This window comes from Euleptes europaea, chromosome 11 (genome assembly GCF_029931775.1).
Source record: "Euleptes europaea isolate rEulEur1 chromosome 11, rEulEur1.hap1, whole genome shotgun sequence".
Classification (NCBI taxonomy): domain Eukaryota; kingdom Metazoa; phylum Chordata; class Lepidosauria; order Squamata; family Sphaerodactylidae; genus Euleptes; species Euleptes europaea.
The window spans coordinates 5908451-5936389 of record NC_079322.1 but is presented as its reverse complement, the minus strand read 5'-3'; the positions used below and the strand labels follow the sequence as shown (position 1 = coordinate 5936389).

At 46.7% G+C, this 27939-nt stretch overlaps 1 protein-coding gene across 2 annotated transcripts in view; it reads left to right on the top strand.

The window, feature by feature from the left end:
- The first annotated feature begins 646 nt into the window (after positions 1-646).
- INTS10 (integrator complex subunit 10) overlaps positions 647-27939 on the top strand; it is a 45307-nt gene continuing 18014 nt past the window's right edge. For both annotated transcript variants that reach the window (XM_056857664.1, XM_056857662.1), the window contains exons 1-12: positions 647-778; positions 1663-1730; positions 6664-6767; positions 9511-9650; positions 10342-10423; positions 12934-13074; positions 14177-14348; positions 17084-17253; positions 18155-18288; positions 22692-22845; positions 26117-26199; positions 26606-26758. In XM_056857664.1, the coding sequence (XP_056713642.1) occupies positions 650-778; positions 1663-1730; positions 6664-6767; positions 9511-9650; positions 10342-10423; positions 12934-13074; positions 14177-14348; positions 17084-17253; positions 18155-18288; positions 22692-22845; positions 26117-26199; positions 26606-26758 (1530 nt within the window). In that variant the 5' untranslated portion in view covers positions 647-649. The remainder of the gene's footprint in view (positions 779-1662; positions 1731-6663; positions 6768-9510; positions 9651-10341; positions 10424-12933; positions 13075-14176; positions 14349-17083; positions 17254-18154; positions 18289-22691; positions 22846-26116; positions 26200-26605; positions 26759-27939) is intronic.

Genomic DNA, 27939 nt, shown 5'->3' with positions numbered 1-27939 from the left:
ATCATCCTTGCAGGCCTGGTACCGCTAGCCGCCTTAACAAGGCCTAGCAGGGATTTAAGACACCAGGAGTGTCAGATAAGAATATTAAGTTTTGGTTCTTCGTTAAGCATCATATGGCACCTAAAGCAAACGCCTTAAGACCACTTTAATTGGATATGCTAATGATTGTATATACGAATCTCATATGTATTGGCTCTAATGTTCTACGTAATTGCGATTATTGCTGCCCGTCCTATCGTCTATAAAACACTACGGACGCCTTTGTTCTGCGTGGACTGTTCTGACGCTTTTTTTGAGGACAGCTCCACAAGAGCTGCTCCTTTTATTGGCCTAATAAAAGAATCGTTGACTCCTGATAACCTCTCCTGAATTACTTTATTGGGCAATGGAAGGTAATTGAGGCATTGCACAGGGAAAGAGGGAGACCCAACAAGAGAGGGATGGACTCTATGAAGGAAGCCCCCCCCCCACAACGCCTCAGCGCCCCTAAACAAAAATGGCCGATTCGGCGACGGCTCCTGGAAGCCGCCCTCTGCGCTTGCGCAGAAGCCTCGGACGGGGGGGCGGCGTCCCGGAGAGGGAGGCGTGCCCTCTGCGCGTGCGCGGGTGGCGCTGTGTGTGTGGGGAGAGGGTTCCTCGGGCGGCCGCGATGTCGGCGCAGGGGGACTGCGAGTTCCTGGTGCAGCGGGCCCGCGAGCTGGTCCAGGAGGACCTGTGGGCCGCCAAGGCCTGGCTCATCACCGCGCGGAGCCTCTACCCGGCCGACTTCAACATCCAGGTCGGTGCGGCGGCGGGGCGAGCGCGGAGCATTGTGGGTGGCGGCCCCGGAGAGGCAACGGCCGTAACGGCCGTTGCCTCTCCGGGGCCGCCACCCACAATGCTCCGCGCTCGCCCCGCCCACCTGGGTTTCCCCGCCGCGTAGTGGATGATCCTACTTCGTGTCACCCTTTGTGTATTGGCATGGCGGGAGAGGGAGAGAGGCTGGAGAGCCCGGCTGCTTCCAGGATCCGTGCTGCGTCCGTCGCAGGCGGATCCGTTCCAGCCCCCGTAGCCGGAGGGGGGCCCCCGAGGGGCTCGAGCGAAGCTGTCCTCTGCCCAGGGCTGGATGAAGACCTTTAGAGGCCCTCAGCGCTCAAAAGATTGTAATTCAAAATATTTGCAAAAATACACCATTAAATTTTATTTTTTCAAAGTGAAACCCAGCTTACAGTCAAATGGAAAATAATGTTGTCTGTTTTTGTATATTTCCACTTTATTTGTATTCGATAGGTTTTCTCCTACTTTTCGTGGACCCTGGTTCAGCTGCTGCGTTGGCGGTTTTGCACCATACGGTCCCTGGTAAATCCAGCAATGGGAAATTTCTGTGGTGCCCCCCGTTCCCTTGATGCCCTCAGCACATGCTTATTTCGCTTAATGGTTCATCCAGCCCTGCCTCTGCCCAAACTGGGACTTGGCAAGTCTAGCTTGTAATGAGTTGCATTGCTTAGCATCAGCATGAAGCATCTCTTTCCTTTTCCTCATTTTTTGTTTTTGTTCTCCACCTCCCCTTCCCCTGCTTCCCCTTTCAATAATGGAGAAGGTAATTACTTTGTTATGAAGGAATCCAGGGGGAGAATAGATTCGTTCTTCATGTGACTCATAAGCTGCTCTTCTGTTTCTCAGTATGAGATGTATACTATTGAGAGGAATGCAGAACGGACATCGTCAGCGGGCAGATTGCTGTATGACATGTAAGATATATTTTTAAATCTTAAATTTAAGGGGGGGGGGCGGAAATCCAGTCAGGTACTAAAATTCTGTTGGAAAACCAAACCACTCTTATGCTGTTCATAAGCTGTGATAGTAAAGATGAGTAACCAAGACCTCACAAGATGGCTTATAAAAAGAAAATGTGGGTAAGGTGGAACACGATAGAGATCGATGATAGAATTAAGCCTGGTATGGAGAAAGCAGGTAGAACTTTTGTCCTGACTTTCTAGAAATCAAGGTTGCTCATTAAATGGATTAGCATGGTTCCAAGTCAGACAAGAAAATACTTTTTCTCACGGTGTATAATTATCAGCAGACGGGGCTGTGGCTCAGTGGAAGAGCCCCTGCTTTGTATGCGGAAGGTCCCAGGTTCAGTCTCTGATTAAAAGGACCAGGCAATGGGAAAGGAAAGAGACCTCTGCCTGAGACCCTGGAGAGCCGCTGCCTGTCTGACCGAACAATACTGACCTTGATGGATTGATGGTCTGATTCAGTATGAGGCGGCTTCACGTGTATATGGAATTCACTGGCACCATCTGCCCCTGGCTGAGAGGACTCTAGAAGAGCGGAAGAGTGAATGGGAGGGTATGTCAATGGCTATGGTCCGTGGCACCTGTTTTCAGAGGACTTCTACCTTGCAGTTCTACAGGATATTCCTGGGGGCAACCAGTGTGGGAAGGCCTTTGCCTTTATGCCTTCTGCAAGGGCGTTTACGGCATTTTGAGAGACACTTGCTTGGATCCCGCAGGATTACTCTATGGTTTTCTTCTTTAGTACCTTACACACAGATCAACTAGGAAAAGTGTTGCACTTTTAACATCATGCGTCTTCATAGCAATATCTTGATTAATGTTTCTGTATAGCCACCCCTGTACAGGGTGATTTGCAGCATGAAAGACAACAGATCCCTGCCCTGAGAAGCTATCATCTAAGATCTGATGTAAGAGAGAAAATCAGATAGCAGGAGAAAGTGAATGAGGGAGAAAACAGGAAGAATCTACATTCACTCCAGTGACATGCGCTTAAGCTTCGGTTCAAAAGGGAACGGGGACTACCAGATTTTGCCAAGGGCTTAATGGGGAAAATTCAGGGGGGTTTGAAGGAAATGAGAGCAGTTGCGTGATCCAGATATTCCAGGAGCCAGTTCCAGGCAAGGGAGAAAAAGTGGAAGAGTTTGAGGGAGCAGAAGACCTGTGGATGGCTGTGTATGGAGGAGACAGATGGATGAAGGTCCTGGGTAGGCAGGGGTGTTCCAGGATATGAGAACAGAGATAAGGTGGGGAAGGCCATGGATGTTCAGAGGACGAGTGTACCCTTACTTCAAGGATGTTAGCATAAAGTTTTAAGGATTGGTGTCCAGCAAGAGGCGCCTGATGATGGCAGCAGAATGCTGAATAGCAGTGAGGATGATGAGGGGCAGCAGAAGGCCAGAGAGGGCGGAGGTTGTGGGAAGAGAGGGGAGGCAGGGCTGAAGTAGGAACCAGATGATTCACCAAGGGGTGAAGAGAAAGGGCTGCATTTTGTGGGGGTGTAAAGGAAGGTATGTATGGGTGTGAAAGCTGGACAATGAAGAAAGCTGATAGGAAGAAAGTAGATTCCTTTGAAATATGGTGTTGGAGGAGAGAGTTACAGATACCGTGGACTGCCATAAAACCAGTGGATTCTAGATCAAATCAAGCCTGAACTGACCCTAGAAGCTAAAATTACTAAACAGAGGCTGTCGTATTTTGGTCACATTATGAGAAGAGTCACTGGAAAAGACAACCATGCTAGGAAAAGTTGAGGGCTGCAGGAAAAGAGGAAGACCCAACACGAGAGGGATTGACTCAATAAAGGAAGCCATGGCCCTCAGTCTGCAAGACCTGAGCAAGGCTGTTAAGGATAGGACGTTTTGGAGGACATTGATTCATAGGGTCGCCATGAGTCGGAAGCGACGGCACTACACTCGCACGCACACACACAGGAAGGGGACAGATGGACTTTGGGGGCACAAAGGAGAGAGAAGCCAGAGCCAAGTTACTGTGTCTATTCTACAAGTAGAATGCTGATCTCAGTGGACAGAGAAAATTTTATGAGCAGAGGAAGGCTTGGGAGGAAAGATGAGAAGGTCCCTCCTGGACAGAGTGTGTTGGACAAGACAATGAGGCATGCAAATGAAATTATTAGGTAATTTAGAGGTGCATGAGTGGGTGGAAGAAGATACTTCAGTGGTCATCAGTTCTTGAAAGTTGTAGGGTTTGATGAGTTTCTCCAGGGAGAGTATCTAGAAAAGACACAGTGGAAGGAAGGCCAAAGAGAGATCTCTTGGGTTTCCAGCAATAGAGGGAAATAAGAGGAAGAGTTTTCTTCTGTCAGCGCATGGCACGAGCAACTAGGTAGGAAGAGAACCAGCCGAGTACAGAGAGACAGAATCCTAACTTGAAAAGGGAGTTGAGCAAGACCGGCTGCGTCCAGGGAGGAGAAGGTCAGAGATGATAATGAGGAGTTTGTCTGTGACTTTGGTGATGGACTGAGGAGGGTGGCAGCCAGATCAAGAGGTTGAGAGAGAAAGGAGGAGACAAAATTGAGAAAACAGGGATAAGTGCTAATTCTAGGTGTTTGGAAGCAAAGGGAGATTGGGGGTGGATGTCAAAGGATTTTTTTTTTTTTTTGAGAATGTGGGACGCAGCGATGTGTGTCAATGCAGTAAGAAAGAGCCAGAGGAGAGGGAGAGATGACAGCCAGGAGTTGGGCAAGGATAGGATTTGGGGTGGGGGCCATGTGAAGGAACTGGAAGAAGCCAGCTGGGTGGTTGATTCATCTAGAGTGATGGGAGGAATTAGGAAAGAGTGGAAAGTTTAGGAAAAGGAAGAGCTGAAAGAAAAAGAAAACGTTAGGCCTAAAGGTGGAAAGACAGTGCTGAAGGCTGCTATTGATGTGGATCTGGGAGTGTCGGAGGTTGTTCAGCCAGGCCGAATGTAGAGGAGAGGATGGATTTGTCTTGGGCAGAACCAGCCCACCGCTTTGTTCCCCTCCAGAGGTGTTGCGTTCAGTTGCATGAGAACAGGAGTGGAGATCAGTTAGCACGCGATGGATTTCACCTTTCAAGGTCGGGGAAGGATGTTTTTGGAAGAAACCCAGAGAGATTCATCAGGAGGGCTTTAAACTAATACCACAAGAGGAAGGAGACGACCAATGTAGGTGAAGGTGATCAAACAGCAGAGGCCCATCTGGGAGGGCCAGGTCTAAAGGAGCCAAAGGTCCGGGCGGGGCTTCAGGTGTCTCTATACCAATGCCCAAAGCTTGGTCAATAAGAAAGAAGAGCTTGAGCTTCTAATGCTGTCAGAGGGATATGATTTAGTAGGTGTTACAGAGACTTGGTGCTATGATTCCCATGACTGGAATGTAGTAGTGGATGGATACAAGTTGTTTTTTCTTGAAGTGAAAAGGTGGAAGAGGTGGCGGAGTGGCGCTGTAGGTGAGGAGAGGGTTTGCTTGTCAAGAAATACTGGAGGAGGCGGGTGACAGCCCAGTGGAAAGTATCTGGGTGATGATAAGGGAAGGAAGGACAAACAGTATAGTGGTTGAAGGCTGCTACAGACCTCCTGACCAGGGTGAGGAGGTGGATGCTGCCCTCCTTGAGCAGCTTGACAGGGGATCCAAACAAATAGAGCTGAAAGTTACGGGTGATTTCAAGTTCCCTGATGTGTGCTGGGAGATAAACTGCAAAGCGACCCCAGTCACTCACGCAAGTTCCTCACCTGCCTGGCTGACAACTTCAGTGGGCTGCCAGTGACAGAAGGAGCAAAACTAATCCCAATCCTGTTGGAAATCAGATGACGGAGGCCTCTGCAGCCGAGAGGCCAGTAGGGCTGGGGGCCAAGAAGATGGTGTTGGTCCACCAGAGGTTGGAGAAAGGGGTGTGAAGGGATGCCCGGGGAAGCAGTTTGTTTATTTCGTTTAGAAAATGTTTATGTTGCCTCTCCAGGGAACCTGCCCCAGGTGGCTTACAAAACGAAACATGAAAAAACAAAGCAGTAATAGTTATTGATTCAAACCCCAGTCACAGCATAAAAACCTAGACCCTAAAGCAGACCACAGGGCACGAATCTTGAAATTACCAAGGAGCCAGGGGGATGGCGGCAGAGAGGAAGGAGCTGGTGTGGCCAGAAATGCCGCGTGAGAAAGGCTTGGGAGTGGTGTGGGGCTGCAGTGCGGAGTTGAAGTGGGCAGGAGCGATGCTCAGAATGGGCATCTGAGGGTTGCTGAGGAGGTGTGAGAATAACTTGGAACAGAAAGTCTCATGTGGCCACAGTGGTCCTTCGGGGTGCGGAGTGTTTGAGAACGGAAGCCACTTAAGGAGGAGGGGCCGGTTTCTCTGAGGAGCAGGTGCTGGAGAGCCCACAGAGGGGGCTGCTTCCCAGGTGACACAGTGACCACTCTGGCAGGCACAGAACCAGAGAATCCGCAAGGGAGAGGCAGGCCACGGAGGATGAAAGTCAGAGAGGGCCGGGGATGGGGGAGAATTCTCTCACGCTCCCAGACAGAGAAGTGGAGAGAGTGAAAGCCTGGAGGGGAATTGAGGCCCAAAGTGGGTGGCACAAGCCTGGCTTTGCCACCCTTCAGCAGCCAGCTCTGATGTGTGCAGGTGCTACTGAGGTGGCTTCTCCCTTTTGTTCAGGCCATGGAGGGTGATGAGGAAATGACCAAGTGTTGGATGAGGGGAAAAAGGGGGAAATTGAGAGCAGAAACCGCTGGTGGTGGGGGAAGTGGAGGGCAGCAGCAGGAAGTGGGGGAAGAGAGAAACAAAAGACGCCCCCTCCCCATGAAAGCAGGGAGGCACCAGCTACTTGGGTGATACAAGAGACCGGATCTGCTGCCTGTCCTAGAGCTAAAATTGCTCCCCTCTTACCCACTCTCAAATCTTTATTTCAGATTTGTGAATTTCCCAGATCAGCCAGTGGTGTGGCGGGAGATCAGTGTTATCACATCTGCTTTAAGGAATGACTCTCAGGATAAGCAGACTCAGTTTTTAAGAGGTATGGATTTCTTCTTTGGGATTCCTTGGAAGCGTTAATTCTTCTCGTGAAGGAGTCAGCTTGATGGTTCCCACCGCTGAAGCACATTTGAGGGGTCTGACATGGGTGGCGGCAGCAACAGTGGTGGCAGTTCCAGCCGACACCTTTCCTGTCTCCCAGCAAACAATCTTATTTTGCGTGGAAGCTTTGAACTTCGGCAGTGAATCCCGACGTTGTTGTTGCGCTCAATCTTGCTTTTTCCAGGGCTGCTGTTGGTTGGCATTTGGCATGAAATTTTGTATCATTTATGAATAATGGTTCTTCAAGCAGAAGCCGCCCCTCAGTTGAAATCAAGGGGTGGGATCCAGCCAGCCTTTCTACTTAGCCTTCTCCAAGTCCCCTCCTTACTACTCCTTCCACCCCACGTGGCTTTGATACCTGCACGTCGCACGATCCCCACCATGGCCTTTTTTGGTGACCAACAGAAAACTCTCCTTCCTTTTTCATCAGCAGAAAACTTAGTTGGCTGCAACTCCAGATCTCTACACAACAAATACTAGGATATGCATAGTAAACCAGGAGAATTCATAGGTTATGTTCCCGTCTGTTAGCAGAAGAGAACTAATGAAGGGGACCAAATGAACAAATTGTGAAAGGGGACGCTAGGGCAACCACTGAAAAGGCTCTGCTCCTTATGGATGCCAATCTGGCATTCAGATACAATGGTGCTTGGAGCATGGGCTTAGCTGAGTAGCTGTTTGTAATGATTATATCATCCACACTTTATACCCTGGCATTGTCATTGTGTACCAATGGGCAGCCCCTAGTAGAGCCGGCCACAGCAGTTTAGAGGTCAGCCCGGTGCTTGACAATGTTGAGGCATGTAAAATTTGATAAAATTCTGAAGCCGTAAAATTGAAATATTGAGAAAAATGTAAAAATATGCAATAGATTTTGTCAAGCCTAATCTTATCCTTGACTTGGATAGCCCAGGCTAGCCCGATCTCGTTATATCTTGGAATTAAACAATGGGCCTGGTTAGCATTTGGATGGGAGACCACCAAGGAAGTCTAGGGGTATGAGGCGGAGGCAGGAAACAGCAAACCACCTCTGAAATCTCTTTCCTTACAAACTCTGTGTGGTCGTCATATGCCCTATCAGTCTTATTTTACTGCATCATTTATCACTTTGTTAGCGTATAAAATTGTTCTGTTTGGCATATTTATGAAGTGTAAAAGTGTAAATGAGCCCCGTGACGCAGATTGGTAAGCTACAGTACTGCAGTCAAAAGCTCTGCTCACGACCTGAGTTCGATCCCGACGGGAGTCAGTTGCAGGTAGCCGGCTCAAGGTTGACTCAGCCTTCCACCCTTCCGAGGTTGGTAAAATGAGTACCCAGCTTGCTGGGGGTAAAGGGAGGTTGACTGGGGAAGGCACTGGCAAACCACCCCGTAAACAAAGTCTGCCTAGTAAACGTCGGGATGTGATGTCACCCATGGGTCAGGAATGACTCAGTGCTTGCACAGGGGACCTTTACCTATAAAAATGTAATGGCTGGGCAGATGGATCCTAACCCTGATGTGCCGTGAGTGCCGCTAGTCAGTATCCGGTACCCTCTGTGCAGAGAGGAACTACATCCCCGACAAGGTGCAGAGAGCATAGTAAATGCAATTACTGCTACCTGTGGCTGTTCTGAGGTCTGTTCCCCAATGTGGCACTTGCCCCGTGTTTCAGGAAAGTGGGCAAGACCCTTGCCCAATGAAGCTTGTAGGTGGTTCCCGCCTTGAAAGAGCCACTGCCAAGCAACAGGTAAGCTGTAATCCTCCCTGAGGTGCAGACCTCATGTCAGGGGTGGAAGTCAATTGGCTTTTTGGTTAATAGTCATTGCCAAACTGGCTCTCTGTGAGCCGTAGACGGACACCCCTTTAGCGAGCCAGCAGAGGCCGTGCCCAAGACCTCTTCTATACGAAGGTTTGGGTCTTGGGGTGGGCAGTGCTCAAGAGTGCCAGGCTTTTGCCAGGCAACAGGGTGCGTGCCCTGGGGCAACAGCAAGGGAATGCAAGCGGGGCCCCTTCCTGTTGGCCCCGTGCTGGCTCGCTGGGGCCGGACTAGAACTCCCCCATCCCTTGTTCGCTTGCATGGGGCACATGGCCCTTGTACTCCCCCACTTGGGGGAGTAGAGCCTCTCCTTTGGTGCCTGTGAGCTGGACTGGAGCCCCTAGAAAGGTCCTGCTCAGAGCAGAGCAGCATGCTGTGCCCTGGCTCGTTCTGTCCCTGGGCTCTTGGTGCTGTCTGGGCCCCAGTCATTTCCAGCAGCGCAGCCGCCTTCCCCACTGCGTGCAGGTGTTGCTGGTCTGCATTGTTGGCCCTGAGCTTAACCACAGGCATTCCGGGTACAACAAAGTGTACATAGGAGTCCCCTGAAGATCCCGGGCTCTCCCTGAAAGGTGACTAAGCGGAGTTTGGTCTAAAACACCTACATGCAACTATAATGCATGTTTTTTATTACTCATTAATCCCCAAATGCAGGCTTTGGCTGATGTTAAGGTACTTCTAGTCCTCCCTGTCTCATTGACTGAAAAGAACAGACATAAAGGGGAAAGAAGTTTTAGAAAGTATGCAGAATGAGGTGTTGCTGCCTGATCAGATTTTCTTGCCTGTTGTCATCCTTTTTAGCTCTGCACCTGGAATGTATGATTTCTTCTTGTCCCATCCCCATCACTGTTCGTAAGGTAGATTGATTCATTGTTGTCTTTCCCTCACAGGTTTATTTGAGACTCTTCCTGGCCGGATCCAGTGTGAAATGTTACTGAAGGCCACAGAGCAGTGCTTTAATACTCTTGAGCGGGCAGAAATGCTGCTGCTGCTTTTGCGACGTTTCCCTGAATCGGTGGTTCAGCACGGGGTGAGGCAGGGAGGCTCTTTCTGTACCAGCTAAGTCACTCGTTTGTCTGCCACAGTTGCCTCTATGCAGTGATGCAAATTAGTTGGCTGGCGTGGCCTTAAAACAAACAATAAAAGCTGTGTTACTGGGAGGACCATTGGACTGTTCTGTCTTAAAATTAATTCATTTGGACAAGCAGTTGTATAGAGGGAAAACTGTTCATCATACTGCACTGAGATAATTAATGTTTTAATTGTTTTTTACCTTGTGGGTTTGCTTGAAAACACTGAACTGTTTAACTTTTGATTTATGAGCATTTTTTTAAAAAGCGCTGTGTCCTCAGCATAACTTCAATGTTTGTGATAGTTTAATTGCAGACTGCAGAGGAGGTGAGAACTAGTTCAGAAAGCCATTCACTTCCTTTGTTCAGTGTGAACAAAGAGCTTTCTGAAAATCCTCTGGAAGAGGTCTGTCTTTGCCCTTCCTCCAAGGAACCCTGTTCATGGTTCTTTCTTCCAACATTTTGCCCTCATAACAGCCCTGGGAGGTAGGCTAAGGTGGAGAGAGCGTGACGGGCCCTCGGTCATCCAGAGAGCTTCAGGGGATAATAAGGATTTGAGTCTCCTTCTCGCAGTTCAGCTGTTAAGCACCCTACACCACTGAAAGGGACCAACAGATGTTTTTTGGTTTGTTTCTTTTTCATTTTGCAAAGGTGGGCCTTGGTGAAAGCTTATTAGAAGCAGAAAATATTGAAGACCAAGAATCACCAGTTAATTGCTACAGGAAGTTATTTGGTAAGAATATAAATCTTATTGGAATGCTAAAAGGTAGAACATTACGTAGCTCTGGTTTAATACATGGAAGCTTACAAAAATGCTTTATGGAAGTTACAACTACCCGTATGTTGGTGAAACCCTGGAGTTATCCTTGTTGAAATGGCTGATATTGTCCCATATTGTGTAAAACGTTGGTTTGAATTGTAAGGTTGTGTGAATTGGTGACCTGTTTGCTTCCAGTTGATTTATTTCCATGGGTTTTTTTTCATTAAAAATAATTTCATATGACACACAGCATTGCAAAATGCGTAACAAAACCAGCATTGTTTTATTGTATCTTGATTTCCCATATGAAATAAAAGCAGGCCAGTTTTCAACTAAAAATTCTCTTTTAAGGTGGCTTTCTTGTAATGTTATATAATGCTGTCATTTTTGGCAGAATCGGATTGTCCTGCATTTTCTTAATCGTTTTGCTTCTAGTTCCTGATCATGACTCGTCTGCAGGGTTGCCAGTTCTGGGTTTGGAAATACCTGGAGATTTTGGTGGTGGAACCTGGGGAGGGCGGGGTTTGGGGAGGGGACAAACCTCAGCGGGGAACAAGTCCATGCAGCCCACCCTCCAAGACAGCCATTTTTGCCAGGGGAACTGATCCCTGTTGCCTGGAGATGCTGTAATAGCAGGAGATCTCCAAGCTCCATCTGGAGATTGGCAACCCTGCTCATCTGCTTTAAGTTCAGTATAGGATAGGGAGGCCAGCTCTGATGACAAACTGTTGCTGCCCTCTACTATAGGCCTGGCGGGAAATCTTTGTTTTGCAGGCCCTGCAGAACTCTTAAAGGTCCTGCCGAGCCCTGGTCTCGTTGGTAAGGGAGTTCCACCTGGATAGAAAAAGCCCTGGCCCTAGTTGAGGACTGCCGGACACTCTTTGGGCCAGGAACCACCAGTAAATTATTATTTGTAGAGCATAAAGCTCTCTGGAGGGTGTACCAGGAGAGATGGTCCTGTAGATACGATGGTCCAAGGCTTTAAAGGTGACGACCAGCACCTGGAACCTGATCCGGTGCTCCACCTGGAGCCAGTGCAGCTGACGTAGCACTGCCTGGATGTGGGCCCTTAGCGGGGTCCCAGTAAGGACCCTTGCTGCGGCATTTTGTACCAGCTGGAGGTTCCGGATCAGTCTCGAGGGCAGACCTACGTAGAGCGAGTTACAGTAATCTAGTCTGGAGGCGACCGTCGCGTGGATCACCGTGGCTTGGTCAGGCACCAACTGCCTGGCCCGGCGGAGATGGAAAAAGGCCGCCTTGACCACGGCTGTGACCTGAGCCTCCATAGTCAGAGAGGCATCAAGAATCACACCAAGACTCTTGGTGGCAGGTGCAAGTGTTAATTGCACTCCATCAAGAGCCGGGAGCTGGCACCCCACCCCAGAGCTGCCCCAATTGAGCCATAGGACCTCCGTCTTCGATGGATTCAGTTTCAGTCGGCTTTTCCTCTACCATCCACTCGCAGCATCCAAGCACCTGGCCAGTGTTTCCAGGGCAGAGTCCAGATGGCCATCCATCAACAGATAAAGCTGGGTGTCATCAGCGTGCTGATGACAACCCAGCCCGAAACTCCTGACAAGCTGGGCAAGGGGGCGCATATAGATGTTAAACAACATGGGGGGGGGGGGAAAGGATCACATCCTGCAGGACCCCACACACCAAGGAAGCAGCTGCGATACCTCCTCCCCAAGCACAGCCCTCTGTCCCCAAACATGGAGAAAGGAGCTCAGCCATTGAAGGGCTGTGCCCCGGATTCCAGTGTCAGCGAGGCAAGTGGTCTAAAAGATTGTAATTGACCGTGTCAATGGCTGCTGAAAGATCTAATAAAATCAGCAGCCTTGACCTACCTTGAACCAGTTGTTGACGGAGATCATCTGTGAGGGCGATCAGAGCCGTCTCTGTCCCATGGCCAGGGCAGAAGCCCGACCCAAGGCCGATGTCTAATCCAGGAACACCTGACGCTGTTCGGCTGCCGCTCTCTCAGCTACCTTACCCAGGAAAGGGAGATTCAACCCTGGGCAGTAGTTGGGTAGATTCTTAGGATCTAAATATGTTTTTTCAAGAGCGGATGAACCTTATAAAGGTGACTTTGACATTATTGGATACCCATGGAACAGAACAGTTGTCACCAGGGAAATCTTAGTTAACCGTTTATGTTAATGACATTTGTGTACACTTGCATATGAATAAAGCAGTACTTGTGCTTTTAGATCATGCTCATGTAATATAGCTTCCTGAAAGAGGCGTTCTCATCTGCATGAGAGCAGGCATGCCTTTTCTAAGATAGCACTTGCCCCCTGAACTTTTTGAAAGTACAATTCTCCAAAAATTACCCCTGCAATAGCTTATGAACAGGAATTCAAAGCAGTGTGATATTAATAGCCATATCTACTTAGTAAAACAGGCCTGAAAAAGTTCTCACTATTAAATGTGGTCTTACGTTAGGGCAACTGCTTTATCTGATTTTTGTTTTTTCCTTTCAGTCTGTGATGTACTTCCCTTAATAATTAACAACCCGGATGTGCGGCTCCCTTCTGCCTTGTTATATAAGTACTTGAACAAAGCTGCAGAATTTTACATTAATTACGTGACGAGATCTACACAGCTGGAAAGCCAGTATCAAGGTAGACGCACCAGAGGCAAATGCAAAAACAAACTTTAGATAAAGGCGATTGTATTGATGAATGGACCTCAAAACTATATATAGTATTTTGCTTTATTGCTTGGCTACAAATAAGAAGCTTTTTTATTGTGGCTTCTGATTTTTAGCTTTTGAAGAATTCCTGCTTTAATGAAGCTTCCTGTGACCCATCTACAAAATGGAAATGATTAATTCCATCTTGCAAATAAATGTGGCCATGCTTAAAGAAAATTCAACATTTGTTATAAATGTTGGGGTGAGTGTGCTACATTTGTCTAGGTTCTACTGCCAAATTGGCTTTCCCCAGATCATCATCGAGTGGTGGATTATTTTATGTAAAACTGTCCAGGTATGGGGCATTTTACAGCCTAGGTGGTAAACAGAGTCCTGCCCCTCGGACAATACAGTCTAGAATTGGAAAGGGAGGGTGAAGGAGGGCATTATTCTCCCCCCTCCATCAGTTTTCCTTTGCAACTTGAACACATGTAGCTGCCTTATACAGACACTTGGTCCATCAGAGTCAGTATTGTCTACTCAGACCGGCAGCAGCTCTCCAGGGTCTCAGGCAGAGAGAGGTCTTTCACATTACCTACTTGCCTAGTCCCTTTAACTGGAGATGCCACTGGGGATTGAACCTGTTAACTTCTGCATGCCGAGCAGATGCTCTGCTGCTGAGCCACAGCCCCTCCCTTCACTTCTGCTTTGGACCAGGTTTCCCTGTCAAAGGCAGGGGAAATGTGGCTGGGTAGAGTGTAGAGGAGGAAGGGTGGGTGCAGAAAGTTAAAGCATCCTCCTTTCCTGCCCTCTTGCAGTTCTGTATGTAGGTGCAACAAACAAGCAACGCGTGTGCTCTGAGAGGCTGGCTGTGCAGCCCCATGTACAGGTTTTGGGCCAGTGCCCATAAAGTTCTGGCCAAGGTATTGGAAGTGTTTTGCTTTTTGGCATGTGCTTTGAGAGTCGGGGATAGTGTCTTTCTGCCTGGCTAGGTCTCAAAGTCCATTTTCTCCTCTGCTTAATTGCCCACATTATGCCTGGCCATAATGTAGCAGTCCAGGTGATGAACAGCTCTTTCCTTTGGTTTCCAGGTGTGCAGGAGACACCTGACCTCTTGTCACCCAGCAAGCGGAGCTCTCAGAAATACATCATAGAGGGTCTGACCGAGAAATCTTCTCAAATAACAGATCCCTGGGAGCGGGTGTTCAAGATCCTGTCTGTTGTGGGTGTCAGATGTGAATGGCAGATGGATATGTCAAGAAGGTTGGCTATAATTATTTCTTACCATTGCTGTCTGATGTGATTGCATTAAGAGCTGGGCCAGTGTGTTGTCGTGGTTAAGAGCAGTGGTCTCTAATCTGGAGAACCAGGTTTTGTTTTTGCTCTGAGGGAAGGGTATCCTGAAGCATTGGGCAATTCCCATCACATGCTAGGGGAGGCAGGATAAACCTTTCACTTCCTGTCCCTTTGGACAGGAATTTATATATAATTTGAGTATAACTCAATAAGCCAAGATAGCATATACAGGAACGAGGCAAACAGAAACAGGTAGGATTGGAGAAATCTTGTGTCTGCCTTAGTGTTCTGGCTGTGTTGCTTGCCAACTAGAATTTTGCTCATGGAGTGCTTCTGCCACCTCCAATTCCAATGGCTTATGTCTCTTTGGGTAAGCAAGACGCCCTTTCTACCTCAGAGCAGAAGAAACCCTCAGGGTAAGTAATCAAGGTTCCGTTCCACTCCTCCAAATGAGCTCTAATCTGGTGAACCGGGTTGGTTTCCCCACTCCTCCAGATGAAGCCTGCTGGGTGACCTTGGGCTAATCACAGTTCTCTTCCAGCTTTCTCAGCCCCACCTACCTCACAAGGTGTCTGTTGTGGGGAAAGGAACGGAAGGAAATTGCAAGCCGGTTTGATTCTTCCTTAAAAGGTAGAGAAAATTGGCATATAAAAACCAAGAACACACAGATACAAAAGTTAACATCTCTGGTTTAAATTCTTTTTACATTTTGGAGATGAAGGCTCGAGATGTGGCTGCTCATCTTCCTTCAGCCGGCCAGTTCAGTTGGGCCTAGAGATGTAAAAAGTCAAGAAATTTTGAAGCCATGGAAAAAAATAGTATTTTTTGGGGGGGGGGAATTGAACTATGTGCAGTGCTTACTTTCTTATCAAAGCTAATCTTTTTTTTGCTGCTCTAGCAAGAAAAAATGCATCACTTAGAACTTAGCATATAAAATTCGACTGTTTGGCAAATGTATGTAATTGAGAAGTAGAAATCCCTTAGTTTTCTGCAAGCCAACATAACCCAGTATTTAAGAGAGAACTTTAGCACATATATTGTAACTTTTGTAATTTGAGATGCAGGAAGAAAAAAATTGAAATAAAAACAATTTTAGTAAATAAGCAGATGTAGCGTTTGAACATAAACAGCCTCATGCGACCACAGTAAGACTAACTGCGCTTTTGCAAAACATGGAAATCTTTAATAGTAGTGCTTTATGAAACACATATTACATTAATTGTTGCCAGGATTATTTACATTTAAACAATAAGCATACTGTATCATAGAAAATATATATATGTCTATATAACACAAAGAAATTATTCCTATTTAGTGCTGTAATGTTACATTAAAATCTTCATCCTACACATTTTAGAAGAGTTGATTTTTCTACCCTGCTTTTCTCTACTGCAAGGAATCTCAAAGTGGTTTACAATCCTCTTCCCTCCCCCCCCACAACAGACACTTGTGAGTTAGGTGGGGCTGAGAGAGCTCTGAGAGAACTGTGACTAGCCTGAGGTCACCCAGCAGGCTTCATGTGGAGGAATGAACAAGATCTTGGGGTACGGGTGGACCATAAGTTAAATATGAGCAGCCAGTGTGATGCAGCGACAAAAAAAGCTAATGCGATCTTGGGGTGCATCAACAGAGGCATAACAGGCAAGATATCATTGTTCCACTGTACACTGCATTGGTCAGGCCACACCTGGACTATTGTGTGCAGTTCTGGAGGCCTCACTTCAAAAAGGACGCGGACAGCATCGAGTGGGCACAGAAAGCCATGAGGATGATCAGGGGCCTGGAGACCAAGCCCTGTGAGGAAAGAATAAGGGAGTTGGGAATGTTTAGTCTGGAGAAGAGGCTGAGGGGAAATTTGAAGTATTTGAAGGGCTGTCACTTAGAGGAGGGCAGGGAGCTGTTACTGTTGGCAGCAGAGGGTTGGACTCGCAATAATGGGTTTAAATTGTGGGCAGAAAGGTACTGACTGGATATTAGGGGAAAATTTTTTTTTTACAGTAAGAGTTGTTCAACAGTGGAATAAGCCACGTAGGGAGGTGGTGAGCTCTCCCTCACTGGCAGTCTTCGAGCAGAGGCTGGACAAGCTCTTGTCAGGGATGCTCTAGGCTGATCCTGCATTGGGCAGGAGGTAGGACTGGATGGCCTGTGTGGCCCCTTCCAACTCTATGGTTCTGTGAGTGGGGAATCAGACCTGGTTTTCCAGATGAGAGTCTGACGCTCTTAACTACTACACCATGCTGGCTGTCGAGTAAAATATTGTCTGAAAACCCATTTCGCTCATCTCAAAGAGAAAATATTTCATAGGAGTATTTTTCTTCCAGAGTGTCTTCACATTTCCCGATTATTCTCTAGGGGAAATTGGAGAGAAGGGTTTGCCGAAAAAAAGTGTTGTGCCCCCCCCAAAGTCTTTATGCCTAGATAACAATTGTACCCTTATAGATGTGCTCTGCCCCGGGTAGGCTGGCTGGGGTGGAGGCACCCTGTTGAAGTGCATGTGCCCCTCCTTGATGGAATGGAAAAAGGCTTGGGGGATACGAATCTTATTACAGAAAGCATTTAAATTAGTGGATAAACTGTGGCTCCCCCCCCCATCCCGTCTCCGGGGCAGGGCAAATTTTGTAAAATTTGCCGGGGCAGGGCAAAAAGATTTGTACTTATATTGAATTAGAAGTTGTAATGACTGGAAGCTCTTGTGTCTTCAGAAGCTTTGGCGACATATTGCTCAAAATGAAAGATGTCTGTCGATATATCGGTAATTATGATAATGAAGCTCATACAAAATACAAGACCCAAGTGATCTATTCCACCATGCTGGTTTTCTTCAAGAATGCATTCCAGTATGTCAGCAGCATCCAACCTTCTCTCTTCCAAGGTCAGTTAACCGTCATAATCAAGCGTTTTCTGAAGCATTGGTCTTTCCTGGAGTTGGATTTTGTCTAAGGCCTTGTTTAAACACGCTGTTAACTGCGTCAAAAACACAGTCCATGTGCTTGGTTTCCATTTAACTGTGCTGATAATAAAGCCCTGTGAGCTCCTGGCCTGTGGATCTCTGGTATGCTGGCACTGTGCTCATTGAGACCAGTAGCCTGTGAGACCAGCCATATGCAATCCTGCATGGGGTTTGGTTTTGCTATTTGCCTGCATCGTCCTTATGCCAGGCCTAAATCTGTGGCTGTCTGAGCACGTTGTGGGGGGACCCTGGGGCTTCTGCTACTGCCTACATTATTTTAGCAGAAAGCAGCCCCCTCCCAATAAAGTTTTTTTGCTGCTGTATAAAATTTCCAATTTTTTTCATCAGAAAAATGGACTGCTATACAATTAAAGTGTGTTACGTCCTTGGCTTAAAAAGTATTTCATTTAAAAAAAAAATTCTTTGAGAGCTGAAAATTTTTAATTTTTTTCATTGAAACTTTTTAAAGTCCTCAGATTTTTTTTTCATGCTATACATTTTGAGTGAGTAAAACTTTATCTTAAAAGACATTTCGCTACATTTCAAAGAAAACAAGGTTTCATAGAAGGTTTTTCCGTGCTTCCTCATATTTCTCAGTTTTTCTAGTGGAGAAATTTTAAGGTCCTTGGAGGGGAAAAGGAAAAACATGCCCACCTCCCTTTTATTGGGCCTCCAGATCTCCAAGGACAATACCACTAGGTATATTTTAATTGTATCTCTGCAACGGTTTTCCAGGATTTTTTTTAGGTGTTAGAAGCAGATTCGAGTGGCAGGTCCCACAGTTGCAAATGTGCTTGAACTTGTGTGTTTATTTTAAACCTAGGTCCAAATGCTACAAACCAAATTCCACTTGTTCTCTTGGAGGACGTGTCCAATGTTTATGGTGATACAGAAGTAGATCGCAGCAAACACGTCCACAAAAAGCGGAAGCTTGCTGAGGGAAGGGAGAAAACCATGGTAATGTTTTTAATGAGCATCAATCGAAACCGATTATCAGGGTGGTTTACAATGGAATCAACATAAAACAGTAGAAACCAGCAGTAAAACCAGTAAAACCAACAGTAAAACCAGCAGTGGTCTAAGAAAGAACATTAAAACTCTCTTGGTGGGCAACATCAAATCAAAAACAAACCAGGCAACAGCTGAGTCTGCATCACGTGAATAGTGAAGGGGAGGCGTGAGAACCAAAAAGCTCTGCCTCTTGTGTCGCCCACTGGCCTTTTCCTCGCAGAAGAGCTCAATGGAAGGGCCCAGAAATACAGGTGGTCTTCCAGGTAGCCGGGTCCCAAACCGCGGAGGTTGTGAAAAGGGATACCAGCATTTGGGACTGGGACTGGAAACAAATGGACAGCAGTAGATGTTTTAAAACTGGTGAATTGCGGTCTCACTGAAGCTTGAAAAGTGTCTTCAGAGGCAGTGTGATATGGAGCCTTTTGCAGTAATCTAGTCCAGATTATCGCATGAGTGGCGGCCATAACCCTGTCTCTAGGAAGAGCCACGGTGAGTCCACCAGTCAGAACTGATTAAAGGTACCCCAAGGGAAGACATGTGGCTCCACCTGAAGGCCCAGATCTAAAAGAACCTCTAGGCTGCAGGGCTTGTTCCTTCCGAGCGGAGGACCTAGCCTGGGACAGGAAGGACTCGGCCCCCAACTATATTGTGAACCAGCAGCTGCCCCCCACCCTCTTTTCCAGGATTGCACTCAGTCTGTTGACCATATTCCAGCCCATATAGCTGGTTGTCATCGGCAAGTTAATGATACTCAACACCCCTGGACAACCTCACCCAGGCAGCCCAGGGACCCAGGACTGCCCCAGACATCTTGGTCTGTTCTGTCTGCTTAAGCTGCATTTTGATCTATTCAAATTGTTTGAATTTTATTTTGGTATTTTTGTATGCAACTTTGGATCTCCATTGGAGTGAGAACATAAAATAAGATTAAAGAATACATTCATTAATATGTTAAAAAGTGGGGACAGGATCGAGCCTTTTGGGAACCCCTTAGCGCAAGTGCTTGAACAGTTGACCTGCAGGGCCACTTTCTGGTTCTGATCAATCAGACAGGAACAGAAACACTGGCACTCCCATCAGCTCTCTTCTCTGCATTGTCCCCACCTTTTCCTGGGGCAAGCATCCTTACCTTTGCTGATAAATCATGCCCTAATGTAAGGTAAATAGGACCCCCCGCCTGTTTGGTGCAGCGGCAGGCCTTGCGCAGTTTGTTAATCCCCCACGCCTTCCAGTGGTGTCTAATGGTGGATGAATGATGAGAAGGACTCTTGACAAACGGTCACTATGTTCTGGCCTGCTGGTGGTGATCTGGTACCTGGAACAAGGATTAGAGCTTGTTTTGTTTTGTGAAGCAGCGGACTGCTGCTCCTTCACCCTCTAGGGCTGACCAGGCAGGTCCCGGTCCTCGGCTGGAGGTGGCTTCTGCCTCATCATCACTCTCTTCTGGCTCGCTTGGCTCTGCTCTCTGGTGATCTTCGTCATCGTCTCAGGGCTCTGCTTCAGGTGAAACCTGAGTGGATATAGTCTAGATCAGTGATTCCCAAACTTTTCAGGCCACCGACCCCTTGGTTCCACAAACTCAACCCCAGCGCCCCCTACCCTATCCAACAACACAGTTGAAGGGGCCCACCTCTAGCGCCCCCCCTGTTGCCCCCTTGCCTCTTAGTGCCCCCCTAGGTAACCCCACTGCCCCCCAGGGGGTGGTACTGCCCACTTTGGGAACCACTGGTCTAGATTAAGCCAGGATGGTGCTGCTACAGTCGTCTTGTTTGGGGGCTTCCTAGAGGCACCTGGTTGGCCACTGTGTGAACAGACTGCTGGACTTGATGGGTCTGGGTCTGATCCAGCAGGGCTTTTCTTATGTTCTAAGCCCTTTTATATATGCTGCCGTTTAAATTTGTGTGTAGTGTACAGACCAGAGCAAAAGGTCTCCCATTCCTTCCACACCCAGACCCGTTTCCAAGCCAGGTCTCCCTGGCCAAGGGGAGGGGGGCTTTCTTGGGCCTAGAGCGGGTGGCCTTGCGAGATTGCCTGTATGATCACCTCTACACCAAGTCCTTATTGATTTGCCTCATTCCCTTCTGGAGTTCCAGAATACTTCAGTTTAGAAGGAAACGCACCTCTGTGTGTGCTTTCAAGGAGAAATTGCAAGCCTTGTGAATGAATGATCCAGTTGGCTGCATTAAGTTAGATTCCATGAGCTGTTCAGTTCTTGTAGGTTATCCGGGCTGTGTGACCATGGTCTTGGTATTTTCTTCCCTGATGTTTCGCCAGCAGCTGTGGCAGGCATCTTCAGAGGAGTAACACTGAAGGACAGTGTCTCTCAGTGAGCTGTGTTCCGTGGCAGGCATTATAGTACAAATGTCCATCACATTTGATTTTACAGTAGCTTATCCATTATTGAAACTGGTTGTGAGGTTTGAGCGTACTTGGTTTGGCAGTAGCTAATTACTTGAACATAATTTTCATATGTCATATGGTGCCCAGTTAGGCCCTTATATGCTCCCTTAGAGAAAATACAGTCAGGGTTTCTTAGAGCCTTGTTCAGTGTCCCAAAATGTATGCCCAATGTGATGCTCCGACAGGAAGCTGGGCTGTTAAAAGTAGAGACTAAGGCTTGGATAATATTTTCAATTACTGTCTAAAAATTCATCTTCAGCCTGTAGGCCTTATACCCTACTTTTTGTTGTCTAACCCTCAGTCCTCTTGGAGCAGAAAGATAACTAATAAAGTCCTCTCCGTAGGTCTAGCCCCTGATAATTTACTAGAAATGGGCTTGAACAGAGCAAAAAATATGGTTAGTCAACGATTTAGACATCGAATGGCAGAATGAGAGGGCCCTTCTTCCAAGACCATACAGATTACTAAAGGGTTGGGAGGGATTCTCTTTGGCTCCTTATCTGACCTCCATCACTTTTACCAAATTTCTATGGGCTTTTTCAGGAGCTCGTTTTAATGCCTTTCCGTCGGCCTGGCTCAGCAGGAGATTCCAGCAGTTACCTTTGGAGTCTAGGTTGTGCCCTGTAACTCTGATGTTGAGACAATTACCCATATTTTATTGTACTGTGAATTTTATCAGGATATCAGAAATAGGCTGATTTTGCCCTTGTTGACCAGAGTTTTTAGACATTCAGATGATTTTATTATTAAATATTTACTTGAGGATAAAGATGCCAACGTTTCCTACATAGTGGCAGAGTCTTGTTACATTGCCACTAGAGTACAAAGAGCTCGGGTTAGTGGATCAAAATTGTAATCCTGTCTCTGTATTGATCACTTTTAAAAACGTTTATCTGCTGGTCAAATGACTGTAAATAAACTGAACTCAACTGAACTTTCAAGCTCTGTGTGGCTTGGGGCCTCCATACCTTAAGGACCGCCCACTCTCACATGAACCTACGCCATCACTCTGGTCATCTGCAGAGCCCTGCTTCAGGCACCCCAAACTGCGGCTAGGTGGGGAGCCACCCAAGAAGGGCCTTGTTGGTTGTGGTGCTGAAACTCTGGAATTCTCTTCCCCAGGGAGATTTATCTGTCGTCTCCTTGTATCTTTGACTTCTGCCAGTGGATGAAGACTCTTATTTTGTTTGGCTTCTCTTGCTAACTCTTATTAGTCCTCATTAGTATGTGTTTTGATGTTTTCCTTAATTGTTTTAAATATTTCATATATATTTGTACTTTAAATGCTGTTTTAATGTTTGACATTGCTTGGGGATTTTGTGTTGGGTGAAAATGCAACATAGAAACAGAATGCATACCACAGAATTTTCAAGTAAAACTAACATGTTAACTTTTGGTGGGGGCATCAAGTCGAAGTTGATTTATGGTGTCCCTGTAAGGTTTTCAAGGCAAGGTGGTTTGCCATTGCCTTCCTCTGCGTAGTGACCCCCCCCCCGACGACTTTGGTGGTCTCCCATCCAAGTACTAACCAAGGCCAACCCTACTTAGCTTCTGAGATCTGACAAGACTGGGCTAGCCTGAGCTGTCTAGGTCAGGACACTAACATGAGGTCATTTAACAAACTAGAATATTGATAAACATTTGGCCACCTAAAGAGCTAGAGTATCAGTACTGGAAAAAAAATAAAACTTCACACATAGTTTTAGGGCAGCCTTGCAAATAAGTCCACGGACGTTGGAAGCCTACAAAACTTTTCCTAGCCGGCCAACATATTGCAGTCATTTGAGTCCTAAAAGAAAAGAGCCAGTAGCTCATTGAAAGCTTTCCTGCCCTCTGTTCATTTGCCTCCCAGCAAAGTGACTTTTAAAGAACATGTGCTGTAATCCTTTGCTTCTTCCCTGAACTGTTATTTTTCAGTTAATACTGAAATTATGTTGATTTTTGAGCAGAGCTCTGATGATGAAGATTCTTCCGGGAAGGGGAGAAATAGGCACATAACCATTCATGCAGCAGAGCTTCTGAACTCGGTTGACGTCCTGGAGAGCTTTAGATTGGCTCGGGAGAGTTGGGAACTGCTTCACTCACTGGAGACACTGGATAAGGGTAAGTTTCCAAAAACCCAGAACACAATCCACATAATACCTGCTGTTAGGGGCAACCAAATGACACAGAACAGTGTGCAAGCTTTTGAGTTCTCGAGAGTGCTTCTCCAAGCTGGATGTCTGTCTGTCTGTCTGTCTGTCTGTCTGTCTGTCTGTCTGTCTGTTTCTCTCTCTCTCTCTCTCTCTCTCTCTCTCTCTCTCTCTCTCTCTCTCTCTCTCTCTCTCTCTCTCTCTCTCTCTCTCTCTCTCTCTCTCTCTCTCTATATATATATATATATATACATGCAAAAGGAAAAGAAAGATGCTAGGACAAGAGTGCAAAGTCCTGTTGTAGCCTATTTCTGTACTGTGCCCAGATGTTACATGCAAAACTGATGCTGGTATCGAGTGACTCCCAGGTGTTCTTGTTTTTTAAAGAGCAAGAAATCATAAAATGGAGACATTCCACAGAAAATAGGAATAGCCTCAAATGCCCTTCGCCCCTCTCTGCCTAGCGAGAATTAAAACCTCTTTTCAGGAGCAAGCTAAGACAACAGCCATGATTGCATTAACTTAGGAGACAAATTTAGGATGTCACATGAGGTATAAAGTCTATTATGTAATTTTACCTCAAGTTGCATTCTTGCAGACAAAGACTGTTGCTGGTCACAGTCATTATATTATCTTGGGAGATTAGTTTTAGAAGTTTTAAGGTGTTGCATGAGGTATAAAGCCAACAGTCCAGAGTCCAGGCACAGTCTCTCCTTTTTTTAAAAATAAATTTTTATTTTTAAACACAACACAAAAACAGTAAAATTATTCCATAATAGTGGAGTTTACTTTGAAATTACATTTCAGTTGTGTGTGTGTGTGTGTGTTAAGTGCTGTCAAGTCTCTTCCGACTCATGGTGACCCTATGAATGAAAGTCCTCCAAAACGTCCTATCTTAAACAGCCTTGCTCAGATCTTGCAAATTGAGGGCCGTGGCTTCCTTTACACCTTTCAATTATTAACTTCTTTGACTTATACTTCTCTGTGTCCTCATGTTTTCATAACTGATAATAGTTTTATTCTTAAATGTTTGTTACCTAGATTTTATACTCTATTTCTATTCCTAATTTTTGATTATATAATTTTTAAAAATTCAAATTTTCATGGAATTCAGAAGTTGATCTGTTTTGTATTAAAGATGTTAATTTTGCCATAGTTGCTTATTCTGTTAGTTTATTCATCCATTCTGTCAAATCTGGATATTCCTTTGCTTTTCATTTTGCTGCATATGTAAATCGTGTACTTAAACAATTCATTATATATTTTTGGCATGTTGCTTGGCAAGATATTTAACATATTTTCCGGCTCCATCACAAACTTAAATTTCAGGTTTTTTTTGCATTTCATCATGTATCTTTTCTTGCCTTCCTACACGTCCACCACATACGATAGAAAGTTGTATCTGTGTTCTGACACTTCCAGCATTTGCCATGTCTTTAGGCATAATATACCATCTGAAAAACATTTCATACCAATTCTCTCTTAATATTTGACATTCTGTGAACTTAATCTCTTTAGTCCATAAGTTCTCCAACTGACTCATGTTTATGCTTCCTCCAAAATTTTGCATCCATATTATCATGCAATCTTTTACTTGCTCTGTCTCACTCTGATTGTAATAACAGTTTATGCATTTTCTCTAATAAATGTCTTAAGTTCTCCAGTAATTAATCGTTCATAAGCTGTGTCAGGCTCTTCCAGGGCGCCCCCTTCTGGTGACTAACTTTGTCACCCCAAAACCTTCCTCGAGGCTGGCTTCTTTGGCCTCAGCACAAAGAGTGAGGTCTGATCTGTCTGTCAGCCTTTTTCCCTCTTTGCTAGCTTCCAGGGAGCCTTCCATTAGACTGCCCTGGAGTTTCTCCTCCATGGTCTCTGCCTTGGCCTCTCTTTTATTCTGTAAACTCCTTCCCCTTCCCCTTTGTCCCCACCCCTTCCAAGGACATAAAGGCCCTAAGGTGCCGTCCTGTTCTTCGGCGGTCTTTCACATGGCCGCCCAGCGGCGGGGAGGCGAGCCACGTGGTCTGGCTTGTCCTCCTGAGTGCGTGCGGCCGGTGGGGCATTGACGGAGGTGGGCCATCTTCTGAGCAGCCCAGCTGGGCAGCAGGGCTGCCGTCAGTGCTGTGGCTCTGCGGTGGCTGTGCTGGCTTGGCTTTTTGGCCACACGATGTCTCGCCGCTCGTGTGCCTCCTCCCCGGCCAGGTGAGTGCCTGCGGCTCGTGTGCCTGTCGAATCCGGGGAGGTGTGGGATCTGGGAGAGGGGCAAGAAAGGACTCGGGGTGAGTACTGAGGCGTGGGAGTGCATCTTGTGACAAGCTGTCTTCTCTCTTAAATGTCTACCTTCTTTTGTTATTTCTTCTTCCATTTGTGAAGCCATTTGATGGTATAGCAGCCACAGAGTATTCTTTCCTTCACCTTTAACTATTTGCCAAGCTTTTATTTTCCCTTTTTCGTCCATTTTTTAATCCGTTTTCATCCGTGTGCTGTTATCACAATAGGCATCAGTTGGAGATGTCAGTGGTTACATTGGGGGACTTGCAGCCCTTCCCTAAGGGAGGGGTAGATCTGTGACGGCCAGGAGTGGCACAGCTGCACCGCTTCCCCAGAGCCTGCCCAGCCACTGAAAATGAAAAGCAGTTTAAAAAGTAAAAAAGGGAAAATGCCCCCATAGCAAACAGCGAGACTTCGCTGCCACGCTGCAGCTCAAGGGGGCGTTCCCAGGTCCAAAGGGGTTAGGAAGCTGCCTAAAGGCAGCTCTGCCCCGGGAACGCCCTCCCCTACGCCAACGCGGGCTCCCACTTCTGGGATTTCACTGCTGGCAAAGGAGCACCAAAATATATATCCTATGCTGAAATACAACAAGCAGTACAAATAAAAAACAGCACGCAGGCTCAACAGCTTCAAAAAACTAGAAACAACTTCGAAACACACTACACAAAGAATACAAACACGCAACAAAAATGGTAGTATAAGCTCTATATTAATGATACAAACTCCGTAAATCCAATAAGGCAATGTTTTTCACGGTAATTAAGTCAAGGCAAAATGGCATAGAAAAATGTTGACAGCCGTGCAAAAGAAAAAAATCCCAAAACCAAAACCCAATTCACATAATACCTTTTATGAAGACCAATCAAGTGTTTGTTATGTGTTTTTTTTCTGAATGTGACAAGGAAAGGAAAAAACGTTGGTAGAATTTTCCATTTGCAACACTCTTGCCCTGATACATCTGTCTAACCCTGCAGAATTCACAAGAATTTGCGTGTCATGGAAGACTGACTCCTGGCTCTGGCTGCGCATCTTCCTCACAGATATGATCATCTATCAGGTAAAAAGTGACAGAGGAAATCTCCGCCGTTTTCACTCTAGCGGTCGACTGATCCATCTGGCTTTGTTTTGTCAGGCTCTGTTGCAGTGCTCTCGGTCTTTAGGCTGGCCCCCATGGCTGTGCGTCCTGCCCTTGTGTGCTTCTGCTGGTGCTCCGAGCTCCGGCGCAAGTAGCGCACACCAGAAGCGGAGCTGTGCTTGAGAAACTTGATGACTGTGAATGAATGAATAAATTTATTTACAGCCAAATCCAGAATTACACAACCAAAACTTGATGACTATGTGGCGGTTTGTGTGTTTGTTGTTTGGCTTTGGAAAATGATCTTATAGGCAAAACGATGGTTATTAGAACATGTGTACTCTTCAACAGTTTGGCTTTTTCTCCCCCCCCCTTTTTTTTTTGGAAGGGTCAGTATAAAAAAGCCATCACCAGCTTGCATCACTTAGCAGCTCTTCAGGGATCTCACTCTCAGCAGCAGATCCCAGGGCAAGGATCGCTAGAGAACCAGCAAGCCCTGATCCAGCTGGCAACCTGCCATTTTGCCCTCGGAGAATATCGGGTAGGTGGCTGTGCTCCTGGTGGTCTCTCTGCTTTCCTTCCGGGTCCACGGCCGCAACTGTTGAGGCCATCGTGGCTTAGCGGTCCGGGCATGGGCTTCACGTGCAGAAACTCCTGGGTTCAATCCATGGCACCTCCCAGCTAAAGGCCTTTGGACATGAGTAGACCCTTGTTACTGTACTGTAGTTTTAACTAGAACCGCTTCTTAAAATACCGTTGTAGTTTGAACTACTAGTTACCAACATTTTAGTAAAAATAACTGGAACTACACTTTTTGTTTTGAAGTAGTTAAGTAGTTTTAATAACTTTTCTCTAACTTCCTCCCCATTTTTGTTAAATAAGACACACAGTAGTTTATTGGGGTTGTAGAGTCTCTGTTTGTGGTCGAAGGAGGCCTGTGAACAGGAGACTGCAGCAGGCAAGCCTTCCCACTCCTCCGGCACAAGCGGTCTATTCTGGGACTGGGTTGAATGGCCAGAGTGATCCGTGCAGCCAGAACGGCATCCTAAGTCAGTCGTCTTCTGCTCTGTGCACTGCTAAGCAGCTTTGTGTTGGTTTTCTGAAAATTTCCTTGTTGTTCTGAGTCATGCCTCACTGTGCAAAGTTTACTAAATGGGCCAAGATGTGGCCACTTTGTGCCTTCCTGCTTTCCTTTGCAAGGAGCCCTTAGAGCAGGGGTGTCGAACTCCATTGTTACGAGGGCCCGATGTGACATAAACTTCACTTGATTGGGCTGTGCCGTGCCTTGCCAGCTCAGATAGAGAGTGAGGGGCGGGTGGCTGCCTCAGTTGGCTTGTGGGCCAGATAAGAGTTGTCAACGGGCCGAATCTGGACCTCAGGCCTTATGCTTGACACCCCTGCCATCGAGCCTCCAGCAAGGGGCACATTCCTTTGGAACCTTCTGTCCTCTGTTTTGTTGCCCCCTGGAGGCCAGGCTCTGAACAGAGCTCCTGCATCTTCATCTCAGGCAACAAGCTGAGCGGCAGGAAGGCTGAGGCTTCCATCCAGAGGGGCCTCAGAGTTGGCCGAGCATCTCACACGCTCATGGTGTGCTGCAGTTTGGGTCAGAAATATGGCACCGGGGGGGGGGGAGAAGCCCTCCCTGCACTGAAGTTCTGACCAGAATTTGGTCCCCAGTTGTGCCACTCCTAAACTGAGTTACCGTGGGGGACTCCACAGCTG